Source organism: Gorilla gorilla, chromosome 11 (assembly GCF_029281585.2).
Source record: "Gorilla gorilla gorilla isolate KB3781 chromosome 11, NHGRI_mGorGor1-v2.1_pri, whole genome shotgun sequence".
NCBI lineage: Eukaryota > Metazoa > Chordata > Mammalia > Primates > Hominidae > Gorilla > Gorilla gorilla.
Window position 1 is genome coordinate 88243023 of NC_073235.2, and position 13645 is coordinate 88256667.

The window sequence follows — 13645 nt, forward strand, 5'->3', positions numbered from 1 at the left end:
CACTGGAGACATGGTAGGATGCATCGCTAAGCCTGGAAATTATTTCTCTGCCCCAAGCTTTCCAGCTTCTTAAGAGTTCATAACCATCCAACCAAGGCAGACATCAGCATTTGACTTAGAGGATTGAATTTTGGGGTGTTATTTTCTCAATTTGTTGGCTAAAATTAAGATTTTACAAGGTGAGAAATAAATGTTTGAGGAAAATCTAATTTCTTTTTTTTGTTTAGATTTTTCTTTAGTGAGTTGCTCAAAGGGTGAAATATATATGTAAATAATAATTACAAATATATTGAATTTTCTATATTTTCTTTAATCCATGCTAAAATTACAATGTTTTCTTTTTTAAGTTTTTAGTGAGGAAAACATGTCTGTTTCTACATGGTCAAGGAAAAAATATGAATCAAAACAGTTCCTAAGAAACATATACGATGACTCTTCAATTTATCAATGTTGTGAACATCTCACTGAGTCAGTACTTTACTATTTAACTTCAAGCATTTCTGATGGCACCAAAAAGGGTAGAGAAAAAGAGAAAGCATGGGAAATTCAAGAAGCAACATTTAGCAAGATTATTTCAATTCATTCTCAAGTGTTTGAGAGCAGGTCAATTTCCATTGGAGAACTTGCTTTATGTATTTCTGAAATCATTATTAAAATTCTTTTTAATAATAAAATTATACAGGCTGACATTGCACAGAAAATGGTTTCCATACCAACAAAATACACTTACTGTCCAGGAATAGTTTCTGGTGGCTTTGATGACCTCTTTCAGGATCTCTTAGTAGGAGTGATTCATGTACTGTCCAAAGAAATAGAAGTAGATTATCACTTTGAAAGCAATGAAAGAAACAAATCATTTTCTATGCATAGAAATAATAGTGTACCCATTTGCAACAAAATCAATAGACAGGCAAGCCCCAGAGACTGGCAATTTTCTACTCAACAAATTGATCAACTTTTTCAAAAAAATAAGTTAAGTTATCTTGCATGTAAGTTAAACAGCCTGGTTGGTAACCTAAAAACAAGTGAATCCAAAGAAGTAGTCAATAAAGTTTTTAATATTGTTTCAGATTTATTTTCACCAGATGAATGCCTAGATATGGGTATGGATTCTGGTAAAATACAAAGAACATATTTCTACTCCTCAAATAATGAACAACCTAATAGCATACTTACCAATAACCTACAGCTCTCCTCAAAATCAGTTTTTCTTCTCAATGTTGTATGTGAGAAACTTATCAGAATACTTTTGGAAGAATGCACAAGCACTGCTTTTCTTGATAAAGGGTCTGTTTCAGAGGAAACATCAGCAGAAGAATGTCAACTTTTAAAAATGCTTCAAAGTGTAGAAGATGGAAAATCTGATTATCGTAAGGGAGGAATGGACTGTGAATGCCTTCAAGTAGATTACATGTCAGACGTTTTGGAGAATGTGGCAGAAATTGATCAAGACTTATTGACATCAGACTCTATGCTTACTATTATTTCCCACAGCTTGGTTAAATCATTGATGGACAAATTATCTCACAGCATACAACAAGCTCCAGAAAGTCTACCTTTTGCAAATAAGCATTTGAACTACAGAACAAGAGAAATACAGTCTAGTTTCACAAAAGCAAGAAAGTCAGAATTAATAGAATTAGGACAGAGTAAAAGTTCTTTAGAACTCAGGAGCTATGATAGTAATTCTTTGACAGTATCCCTGAATAATCCCAGTGTGGTTAGCTCCAAAATACAAGCACCATTTGACAAGCATTGTGCAGTAAAATCCTCTTCTGTGTCACCTCTTGAAAGACAGAGAACAAAGGAAATGGATAAGGTAGCCATTCATAATAAGCTACATCAGGAAGGTATATATGCTGGTGTTTATTCAGCCACATTTTTGGAAGGAATAATTTCAGAATTGTTTTTTAATCTCTCTATGTCATTGTGGGGCAAAAATAAAAACATCACTGTGTCCTGGCTCAATGAGATGAATACATTATTTGTCAACAATGTAGTGAATGAATTTAATAATGCTCAAGTCACTGTTCTACGGAATGCTGAAGAAAGGCTGTGTTTTCCACCAGTTCATAGAGAAACTGTTAGCAAAATTGTTGACTCAGTTTATTATGATGTTTTACAGCAGTATGAATTAAAAGTGGCCTGTGGTAATAATCCGATATACGACAATGCCTCAATAGCAGAACGAATAACAAATGGCATATTGTTAGAGATTTTAGACTACAAACTGCCATCTTGCTTCAAGGAACATCTCATACCCCATTCATATTACCCTCTCAAACCTGAAATTATATTGCAAAAGCTTCAGAGTAACCTAACAGAATTTACTTCTCTACCCAGGTCTTCATCAGACTATAGTACCATGTTATCACATTCATTTTTAGAAGATGTCATAAGAAGGCTTTTATCTCAGCTAATTCCTCCACCCATTACATGTTCCTCTTTAGGAAAAAAATATTTAATGAGTTCTGATTTTAATGAAATGTCCACTTGTATAATAAATAAGGTTATGTCAGCCATTTCAAAACATAAAATCTGGTTCACTATATATGATAATCAATATCTATATACTGGAAAAAACCTCCAAAAGATGGTGGATTCTGTATATTGTAATATTTTGCAAATGTCTGACTCTCTTGTTTCAATACAAAAAAGTATAGTAAGCCGAAGCCCAATTATGATTGACCAAATAGCCAGCTTTATCATCCAAGAGATTATCGAAAATCATCTTCAACCATTTTTGAGTGGAGAGGTTTTATGTCATCCAAGGACTCCACTGGATCCAGTGTCTACTATTGTTAAACAGGTTCTGAGTGAAGTGATAGAGTCACACAGACCTCAGAAGCAATCACCTTTAGATATTCACCTTGATTCATTTGTAAGGGAGATTGTTGCCAGACTTTTGTCAAAGATTTTCAGCCCAAAGCATAACACTGAAATTGAGTTGAAAAACATGACCCAAAGAATAGTAAACTCCATAAATAGGCATTTCAATAAAGCTAAAATTCACATTCTCTATGATGACAAAGAACAGGCTTTCTCTTCTTTCAATACAGATATTGTGGATGAACTTGCCACCTCAGTTTATAGAAATGCTTTAAAGCAGCATGGGCTAGACCTTGCTGTTGATAAAGAGTCTGAAGACAGTGGCATTTTCGTGGAAAATATTACCAATTTAATTGTAGCAGCTATTTCAGATTACCTTCTTCATCCACTGTTTTCTGGGGATTTTTCAGCTTCTACCTATTCTAATTCAGTGGCTGAGAATATTGTTCAGGACATCCTTAGTAACATCAGTAAATCTACTGAGCCAAGCCAGAGTGTACCTCTATATAACACCTTGCTGCCATACACATTTTTAGAAGATATGATCAGAGTACTATTATCTAAATTATTTTCTTCTGCATCTAGCCTGGTTCTAAACAGAGACACCCAAAAAGATATATCAAGAGTGAATTTCAATGACATTGCTTCAAACCTAGTTAGTGATATTAGGATGAAAGTTTCCCAACATGAAATTCGATTTTCAAAAAAGGAAGAAGAAACCAAGTTTATTTATTCAGAAGATGATATTCAGCACCTTGTTGATTCAGTATTTGAAAATGTTGTGCAAACGTCTGGTTCTCAAGAATCAGCTGTGCAAAATATCACAAGCAGTAATGACATTCTTATTGATAGAATAGCAGGTTTCATCATTAAACATATCTGTCAAAAACATCTTCAGCCATTTGTGAGTGGAAAATCATTATCTTCATCAGACACATATTTTGATGATGAGAGAAAGCAGTTATTTTATACCAGTGTTTACTCTTCAACGTTCTTGGAAGATGTAATCTCTGGGGTTTTAAGAAAAATATTCCACAGGGTAGTAGGCATTGTACAAACAAAATCCATAAGAGATTCAGAAGATGAACTGTTTGAGAAAGCTGAAGAACTCATACATTTGATTACAGGGGAATTCTCAAAAGCCCAAGTTAGCATTATAGATAATACTGAGGAAAGACTGTGTTTACCTCCAGTGGAGAGGGATGTAGTCAAAACAATTGTTGACATGGTGTACAGCAAAGTTTTGCAAGAATATGAAATGGAAGTCGTGCCCAATAAAGATTTTCTAAATGACACAAAGACATTGGCTGCAAGAATAACTAATATCATCCTGGCTGAAATTTTTGATTTCCAAATTCATCCAGATCTTATAGCAAATCTGCCTTTTAAATCACATTCCAAACTCAGTGCAAATGTTTTAATACAAAGAGTTCAATATGATATAAGTAAATCAAGATTCCAAAGACAAGCTTCAACAATGTATACCACTATGTTATCACATAGTCATTTGGAAAAAATAGTTACTCAGCTTACATCTCAGATAAGTCCATTGAACACCAGTGCAGAGCAGTCAGATACTACTAAATCAGACTTAAGTAATACAGTGATAAAACTGATAAATGAAATTATGTCAATAATTTCAAAACATGAAATATGTATTATTAAATATGGGAATAAAAAACAGAGTATGATTTCAGCAAAAGATATCCAGTCTATGGTTGATTCCATTTATGCTGATATTTCTCATTCAAATATATACCAGTCCATTACAAAAGATAAAAAGAGCATAAGTGACATACCTGTTTCAAAAATAGCGAGTTTTATAATAAAAGAAATCTTTAACCATCATATTCAATCATTTTTATCTGAAGATAAAACTCTCCTTTTGGCAGCAGTTGATCAAACTTATAAGTTGAAAGCAATAGATCCTAAACAAAGAGAATTATCTTTTATTGTGAACTCATCTGTCTTTTTGGAGGAAGTAATTTCTGAGCTCTTATGCAAAATTCTTTATGCATTTTCACATAACATGTTGGTTACTGAAAACCCAGATAGAGTGAAACTGAAACTTACCAGGATTGTTACAACATTGGTAAATTCAATTGTTCTGGAGTTCACCACATCAGAGATTTTAGTTGCAGATAACTTTGATAAAAATTTGTGTTTCTCAGAAAGATACAAAGAAATGGTTCAAAAAATAGTCAACTCAGTATATGGAAAAGTATTAGATCAATATAAATCTCTGATTCAAATACATAGGGTTATACAAAGTGACACAATATGTTTTGGTAGGAAAATATATTATTTGCTATTGGAAGAAATATATGATTATCAAGTGCAGTCATTAGTTTCAGGAGAATTAGAGTCTTCTTCTTATTCGTATCCCCAAGCTGATAATATCATCAGAAATGTGCTTAACATAATCACAAAGGATAGTCATGCCTTGCCATCATATATTACTGTGTTGCCTCATTCTCTTTTAGAAGATATGGTTTACAGGCTCCTAGGGCATGTCTTCCCTTCAACTCACACTGAAAATGAACTAAAAGAGAAAAAGTTTCCACCGGATGATGAATTTGTGGATGCAGCTTCAAAATTGACTGATGAAATTATAAAAGAAATTTCTGAACATGAGATTCGACTTTCCATGGCAGAGGATAATGCAGAAAGTATGCAGTTAGAACCTACTGAAAATTTGGTCGACTCCATATGTAATAATATTTTGAAAACATCTGAATTCCAAGCTGAAGTACAAAAAGATGCAGACAAAAAAGGATTCTCATTCCTCAGTAAATTAGCTGGTTTTATTATGAAAGAAATCATGTATCATCATTTACAGCCATTTTTACATGGTGAAGAATCATCTTTCAGTGACTTATCTGATTATGACCATGTCTCTGAACTTTCTAAATCTGGTAAAGAAAAGACACAGCCTTCTCTCTATTCAGCTACATTTTTGGAAGACATAATCATTGACCTTGTTCACAAATTTTGTTCTCTCCCCATTATTACTGAAGATTCTAAGAAAAATGAAATGGCAGAGCTAGATATTATGCGCTTGGCTCTAAAACTTGCAAATTCTCTGATAAGGGAATTTAAGAAAAGTGAAATTAAAGTTTTACCAAATGCTGAAAAAATGTTTTCTTTTCCACCAATTGATAAAGAGACAGTTGATAAAATATCCAATTTTGTATATGATCAGTTCACAGAAAAATGCACATCTAATGATATTCAAAAAGGTGATGAAAGTAACATTGCTATAGGGATGATTGCTGCTCTAACCCAGAAGGCAATATCTGCATTCAAGATTCAACCACTTTTTTCAGGAGACTGGTCTTCCACCTTCTTTTCATTTCTAAATCCAGATAATATCACCCAAAGGGTTCAACACCTACCACAAAACACCTTTACACAAATAAGCGGATGTGCAAAAGAGAACCAACTTTCTTTACCAGATCAATCATATAAAGATACTTCTTCCACCCCAGATTGCAAAAACATCATGAGCACTTTGGAAATAAATAGAGGTACAATGAATAGAAAGAAAAGTTTTAAAACCAAGGACACATCAGTGAAAAAAGGTGACATCCAAAATCCAGTACTTAGCTCTATAAATGCAATTATGAAAAGTGGCATGATTAACCTAACATCAGGGTTGGCTACAGGTGTGACAAATAAAAAGGAAGTGGACGAAAATAAAGTGGGAATTTGTACTCAAAAACATAGTGAGAATGTATCAAAAGTTACTTCAACTACCACTGTGAAAAGTAAAGATACTCAGGAGCCAAATTTGAGTGAAACATTTAATAATAATGAAATTGAGAAGAAAAGAAATTTAATTCCAAGAGATAAAAAAGGGAAAGATGATGAGATATACACACATTTTTCATTAATAATTGATGATACAGAATATGAGAAGGAAGTACTTGGATCAGATTCTGAAACAGGCTATAAAAAGAAGATTGACAGTGCACGAGAAAGCTCATTTAAAAAAGATGACAAGCTCTTTCAGTTATCCTCCTTGAAGTCCAAGAGAAATCTAGGGACTACAACAGATACTTTGGAAATAAGAACTCAAACATCAAGCAATGAGGGGAGAAGAGACTCTCCAACACAAACATGTAGGGATGAGGAACACCACTCAGATTATGAACATGTTCAAAATGTCATTGAAAATATTTATGAAGATGTTTTAGAACTATCTTCTTCTCCAGAACCAGCATATTATTCGAAACTCAGTTATGACCAAAGCCCCCCAGGTGATAATGTATTAAATGTAATTCAAGAGATTAGCAGGGATTCGGCACAGTCTGTTACAAGAAAAAAATTATCCTCCTCAACTAACAAAAATATCTCTGCCAAAGAAAAAGAAGAGGAAGAGAGAGAAAAAGAGAAAGTAAGAGAGGAGATTAAAAGTGAACCCAGTAAACCAGATGATCCTCAAAACCAACGAGAAAGTAAACCTGGAATTTTTCCTGCTAAGTTTTTAGAAGATGTTATTACTGAGATGGTTAAACAATTGATCTTTTCTTCTATACCAGAAACACAAATACAAGATAGATGTCAAAATGTTAGTGATAAGCAAAATCAAGCCAAACTCTATGACACTGCTATGAAACTCATCAATTCACTGTTAAAGGAGTTCTCAGATGCTCAAATTAAGGTTTTCAGGCCAGATAAGGGAAATCAGTTCCCTGTGGGTAAAGTGTCTTCAGTTCCTAAAGTATCTCCAAGGTATAAAGAGCCAACTACAGATGAAGCACCATCCAGCATTAAGATAAAATCTGCAGATAAAATGCCACCTATGCATAAAATGATGAGAAAACCTTCTTCAGATAAGATACCATCAATTGACAAAACATTGGTCAATAAAGTTGTTCACTCCTCTGTTTGTAATATTTTAAATGAATATGGATCTCAAGACTCTATTTGTAAGAATATAAACAGTAATGGAGAAAATTTAGCAAGAAGACTAACTAATGCAGTGATAAATGAAATTTTCCAACATCAGGTTAACTTGATATTTTGTGATGAGGTTTCAGTTTCAGCATGTTTGCCTCTGGAATCTAAGGATGTTGTTAAAAAGGTCCAAAAGTTGGCCCAAACAGCCAGCAAAGAATGTCAAACTTCATCACCATATACAATAATATTACCTCATAAATTTTTGGAGAATGTGATTTCTGCTCTTTTATCCAAAATTTTCTCAACAATATCCAGCACAAAAACAAAAGAACCTGAGGACAATTTGTCCACAGAACTGAATTTCCTTCAAATGAAGTTAGTAAGTGCAGTTGCAACAGAGATCTCCCAAGATAAATATATGACTATACAGTATGTAGAAACCTTACAATCTGATGATGATGAAATTATTCAATTAGTGGTTCAGTCTGTTTATAATAATCTCTTGCCACAGTTTGGATCACAAGAGATTATACAAAATTGTGTAACCAGTGGATGCAAAATCCTTTCAGAAAACATAGTTGACTTGGTTCTACGAGAAGTGGCTAGCAATCAGCTGCAGAGCTATTTTTGTGGAGAGCTAACTCCACATCAGTGTGTGGAAGTTGAAAACATCGTTGAAAAGATCCTTAAAGATGTTTTCCAAACTACTGATGCGCCCCTACCTAAACCTTCACATGCTGATAAGCTGTCTTATAACATAATAGAAGAAATTGCTGTGAAATTTTTATCAAAGCTTTTATCTATATTTCCAAAAGTACATAAAGAAAGAACAAAATCTCTAGAGACTGATATGCAAAAAATAACTTCAAAAGTACTAAATTCAGTCCAAGAATTTATCTCCAAAAGTAAGATTAAACTTGTACCACCCACCAAGGAATCACCTACTGTGCCTGTAGCTGATAATGCAACTATTGAAAACATAGTTAATTCTATTTATACCAGTGTTTTAAAGCACTCTGGCTCTTATACTTCTGTATTTAAAGATTTAATGGGTAAAAGCAATGTCCTCTCTGATACAATAGGCTTTTTAATGGTGAATGCAATTTCGAATTCTGAATTTCAACCTCAAGTAGAGGAACAAGTATCAAATTCAGAATTAGTTCTGGAAGCTGTCAAAATTATGGAAAAAGTGATCAAAATTATTGATGAACTTAAGTCTAAGGAAAAGTCTTCATCCAGAAAAGGTTTGACATTAGATGCCAAACTTTTAGAAGAGGTGTTGGCCTTGTTCTTGGCTAAACTGATAAGGTTGCCAAGTTCCTCAAGCAAAGATGAAAAAAACTTAACAAAGCCTGAGTTAAATAAAATTGCATCTCAACTGTCAAAATTGGTAACAGCTGAAATTTCCAGAAGTAGCATTAGTCTAATAGCTTCTGATCCTGAAAAGCACTGTTTAAATCCAGAAAATACAGAAAGGATTTATCAGGTTGTCGATTCTGTTTATAGTAACATACTGCAACAATCAGGAACCAACAAAGAACTTTATTATGATATAAAAGATACAAATACAGCCTTTCCTAAAAAAGTGGCTAGTTTAATTATTGATGGAGTTTCAAGTTTTCCATTAGATACAATTAGCTCAACAATTTCAAATGCTGATCTCTCTGGAGAGCTAGACGTTAATAGAATTGTTCAAAAGGCCCAAGAGCATGCTTTTAATGTGATTCCTGAATTAGAGCAAGAAAAGTTAGATCAAAATTTATCTGAAGAGGAATCTCCAATTAAAATAGTTCCACATGTTGGAAAAAAACCAGTCAAAATAGATCCAAAAATTATTTCAGAACACTTAGCAGTTATTTCTATAAAAACTCAACCTCTTGAGAAACTTAAGCAGGAGTGTTTGAAAAGAACTGGACATAGCATAGCAGAACTGAGAAGAGCATCAATAAGTGGGAGAAATTACTCCTTAGGATCACCTGATTTAGAAAAGAGAAAGAGAGAAAGACGTACCTCATTGGATAAGACTGGAAGACTGGATGTAAAACCCTTAGAGGTAAGTGCAAAAGCAATGGCATGAAAACGAGTGAATAGTGAGACATGGTTCTTCTGTGATTTCCTTCCTCAAATAAGTATATGGAAATTCATTCATTGTTGTTGGTGTTTCTCAGCCCAATAGGAGAATTAGTTGCATCAGTTCATCCATACAGTCATACTATTTACTAGGATTTGTCATGTCAGTTCTGTGGCTCACTCTAAAAGTCTCAGGCTAGTTTCCTAAGACAATCCTTTTGAAAGTTTTTTTTTAAGAATGAGATTGTAAGCACATACCCTTCACAGTAAAACCAGACTGACAGAAGTTACAATTGTCATTTAAATATTTAAAAGCAGCAAACTTGTATAGTTCCTTAGTTCGTTATGGATATCTAAAGGTGCTCAAACAGGCCAGTTAAAAGAATATCAGGATATGTGGAATAATCTAAAATAGTTTTAATTTTCAAATTTAAAGCACCAGAGTAGTACTCATTTCCTTTTAGTAACACTCATCAGCAAACGTTGGACTGCCAACTCTTAGATTACATTTGTTCTATTTTACTTCAATTATATTAGCCTTTCCCATTTGCCCTGGCCTCTCAAGATGTACCCATTTTCTTTCCACTTACAGACTTGTTTTTTCTAAACCCAGCTGCAGCATTGCTGCTATTTTTATGAGCCTCTTCCCTATTGCTCTAGACCTAACTCTCCCCTGTAACCCCATACTCAGCTCCCAAATATTTTAACTGGGAATTTAAAATGCCAAAAATAATGTCCTTATTACAAGGAAACTATTACTGAAGACAAAAGATTTGTCTCGCCAACAGATAGGTTGCACTGATCCATCAGACATTTTGATTTTTATTAAAATCCCTTTAACTGATGGCATGCATTTGTGGAAGGGCTGAGTATGCTTAGGCATGTAGTCTGTAGCCCGGACAATTAGCAAAGTTTTATAGAACCATGCCTCCTGGAGTATAAGCTTAGAGTAAATTTTTTCAGCACTCTTCTGCAACCCACTAAACTGAATCTCAAGGCTAGTAAACATGCTAATTAATGCTTTAAGCTTTCACACCCTGATATAGTTTGATATTTATCCCTGCCCAAATCTCATGTTGAATTGTAATCCCCAATGCTGGAGGTGGATCCTGGTGGAAGGTGTCTGGGTCATGGGGACAGACCCTTCATGGCTTGGTGCTGTCTTTGCAATAGTGAATTCTTGCAAGATCTGGTCATTTAAAAGTGTGTGTCACTCCCCTGCACCCTGCCCAACACATACACATTATTTTTCTCCTGCCTTCACTTTGTGATGTGCCTGCACTTATTTTGCTTTCAATCATTATTGGAAGCTTCCTCAGGCCTTCCCAAAAACAGATGCCACTATGCTTCCTGTAAAGTCTGCAGAACCATGAGCCAGTTAAATCCCTTTTTTTTTTAATAAATTACCTACTCTCAGGAATTTCTTTATAGCAGTGGAAGAATGGCCTAACACAGAAAATTGGTACCAAGGAGTGGGGTGTTATACCTGAAAATACGGAAGCACCTTTGGAACTGGTGCTGGAAGACACCAGTTCCAGACAGAGGCTGAAGACAGAGCCTCTTTTTTGTGGACAGAGGCTAGAAGAGTTTAGAAGGCTCAGAAGAAGATAGGAAGATTAAGGAGAGTTTGGAACTTCTTAGAGATTGGTTAAATGGTTGTGACTAAAAGGCTGATGGACAATGGTAATATGGACTATGAAGTCCAGGCTGATGAGGTCTCAGATGGAAATGAGGAATTTACTGGGAACTAGAGCAAAGGTCACTTTTGTTATGCCTTACCAAAAACTTGGCTGCATTGTGTCCATGCCCTAGAGTTCTGTGGAGTTTGAACATGTGAGTGATGACCTAGGATAGCTGGCAGAAGAAATTTCTCATAAATGAAGCATTCAAGATGTGACATCTTGACAGGCTATTCTCAGATGCTTCTAACAGCCTATTCTCAGATGCAGGAGGAAAGAAATGACTTAAATTTGGAATTTATATTTAAAAGGGAAGCAGAGCATAAAAGTTTGGAAAATTGGCTGAGCATGGTGGCTCACACCTGTAATCCCAGCACTTTGGGAGGCCAAGGTGGGTGGGGCACTTGAGGTCAGGAGTTTGAGACCAGTCTGCCAACATGATCTCCAACTCCATCTCCACTAAAAATACAAAAATTAGCTGGGCATGATGGCACATGCTTGTAGTCCCAGCTACTTCGGAGGCTGAGGCATGAGAATCACTTGAACCTGGGAGGCAGAGGTTGCAGTGAGCCAAAATCATGCCACTGCTCTCCAGCCTGGGTGACAAAGCGAGACTCCACCTCAAAAAAAAAAAAAAAAAAAAAAAAAATCAACCTGGCCATGTGGCAAAGAAAAAAAAAGGTTGTTTGTTTGTTTGTTTGTTTGTTTTTTGAGAGAAATTCAAGATGGATGTAAAACTACCAGTTCTTAGAGAAAGTTCCAAAACTGAAAGAGATCTAAGAGCTAATGTTCAAGACAATGGAGAAAAGGCTTCAAAAGCATTTCAGAGACCCTCACTGCACTCTGTTTGATTTCAGTTCTAGAGGCCTAGGAGCAAAGAATGGTTTCATGGGCTCTGCAGCCTCAGAATAACATTCCTCACATTCCCACCGCAACTTTTCTAGCTGTGGCTCAAAGGGGCCCAGTTACAGCTTGGGCTGCAAAGCATAGCCTTGGTGGTTTCTATGTGTTGTTAAGCCTATAGGCACACAGAGTTAAAGAGCAAATGAGACTTCTCAGCCTCTGCCTAGATTTCAGAGGGTGTATGGAAAAACCTGCATGCCCAGGCAGAAGCCTGCTGCAGGAGTGGAGCCCTTACAGAGAACTTCTACCAGGAAGTACAGAGGGGGCATGTTAAGGTTGGAGATCCCACACAGAGTCTCCACTGGGGCACTGCTTAGTGCAGTTGTTGGAAGAAAGTCTGCATTCTGCAGACCTCAGAATGGTAGATCCACTTGCATCCTGCACCCTCAGCATGGAAAAGCCTCAGGCACTCAGCAACCTCTAAGAGTATCCACCAGTGCTGCAAAAACCACAGGGGCAGGACTGCCCAAGGCCTTGAGAGCCCCACCCCTTCCATCACTGTGCCCTAGATGTGGGACATACAGTCTAAGGAAATTATTTTGGAGCTTTAAGATATAATGATTGCACTACCGGGTTTTGGACTTGTTTGAGGCCTGTAGCCCCTTCTATCAGGCCAATTTCTCCCGTTTCAAACATGAATGTTTGCCCAATGCCTGTACCTCCATTGTATCCTAAAAATAAGCCATCCTAAAAATAAAACAATAAAGAAGCAGACATGTGGAACTCAGTTAAGGCATGTGATTGGCACCAATCGGGCTACCAATATTATCTATCTTCAACAAAAGGACACAGCAGTGAAGAGAAAGAAAGGTTAGGTTAGAAACCCTACACTCTTGTTGGTTCTGCCTCAAGACTTAATTCTCTGTTTTAAGATACCATAGATTCTTAACACACTAGACATATGCATACTAAAACCACTGGTAGTAACATATCCCAAAATATAAAATGATTTTGGATTTTCTAAACCACTGTTTTCCTCCAATAGCACAGATAATCAAAATTGATCTTTAAAAAATTTTAAAGAGGTTCTTCTGATATTTTGTTATTGCGGATATTCCTTTGAGGCACCATTATCTGAAAAACTAGTTTATGATATTACAAAGGGAGGTTGAGAGCTAAGATTATTAACTTAATTTTGAGATTCTGTGACGTGGTCAAAAGCTAGAGAAATGGGGAAATTCTGTTATTTAATTATAATTGTCTTGTCTTTGATTTGTCTTTAACATTGACAGTGGAAACTGAGATTTAACTTAGGAAGTGAG

General features: G+C 35.5%; 1 protein-coding gene and 1 long non-coding RNA gene across 5 annotated transcripts in view; one reads left to right on the top strand and one right to left on the bottom strand.

The window, feature by feature from the left end:
- Window positions 1-13645, top strand: part of FSIP2 (fibrous sheath interacting protein 2) — a 96881-nt gene that overhangs the window by 60663 nt on the left and 22573 nt on the right. For both annotated transcript variants that reach the window (XM_055380356.2, XM_019022845.3), the window contains exon 17: window positions 348-9784. In XM_055380356.2, coding sequence (XP_055236331.1) covers window positions 348-9784 — 9437 coding nt within the window. The remainder of the gene's footprint in view (window positions 1-347; window positions 9785-13645) is intronic.
- The window catches only part of LOC115933795 (uncharacterized), a 199649-nt gene that overhangs the window by 15706 nt on the left and 170298 nt on the right, over window positions 1-13645 (bottom strand). Inside the window, exons 4-5 of one of the 3 annotated variants that reach the window (XR_010129644.1) lie at window positions 4629-4757; window positions 731-1289 (exon numbers count right to left, since the gene is read on the bottom strand). This is a non-coding gene — a long non-coding RNA (uncharacterized lncRNA). The remainder of the gene's footprint in view (window positions 1-730; window positions 1290-4628; window positions 4758-13645) is intronic. The other 2 variants (XR_008677768.2, XR_010129643.1) reach the window with 2 other exon arrangements.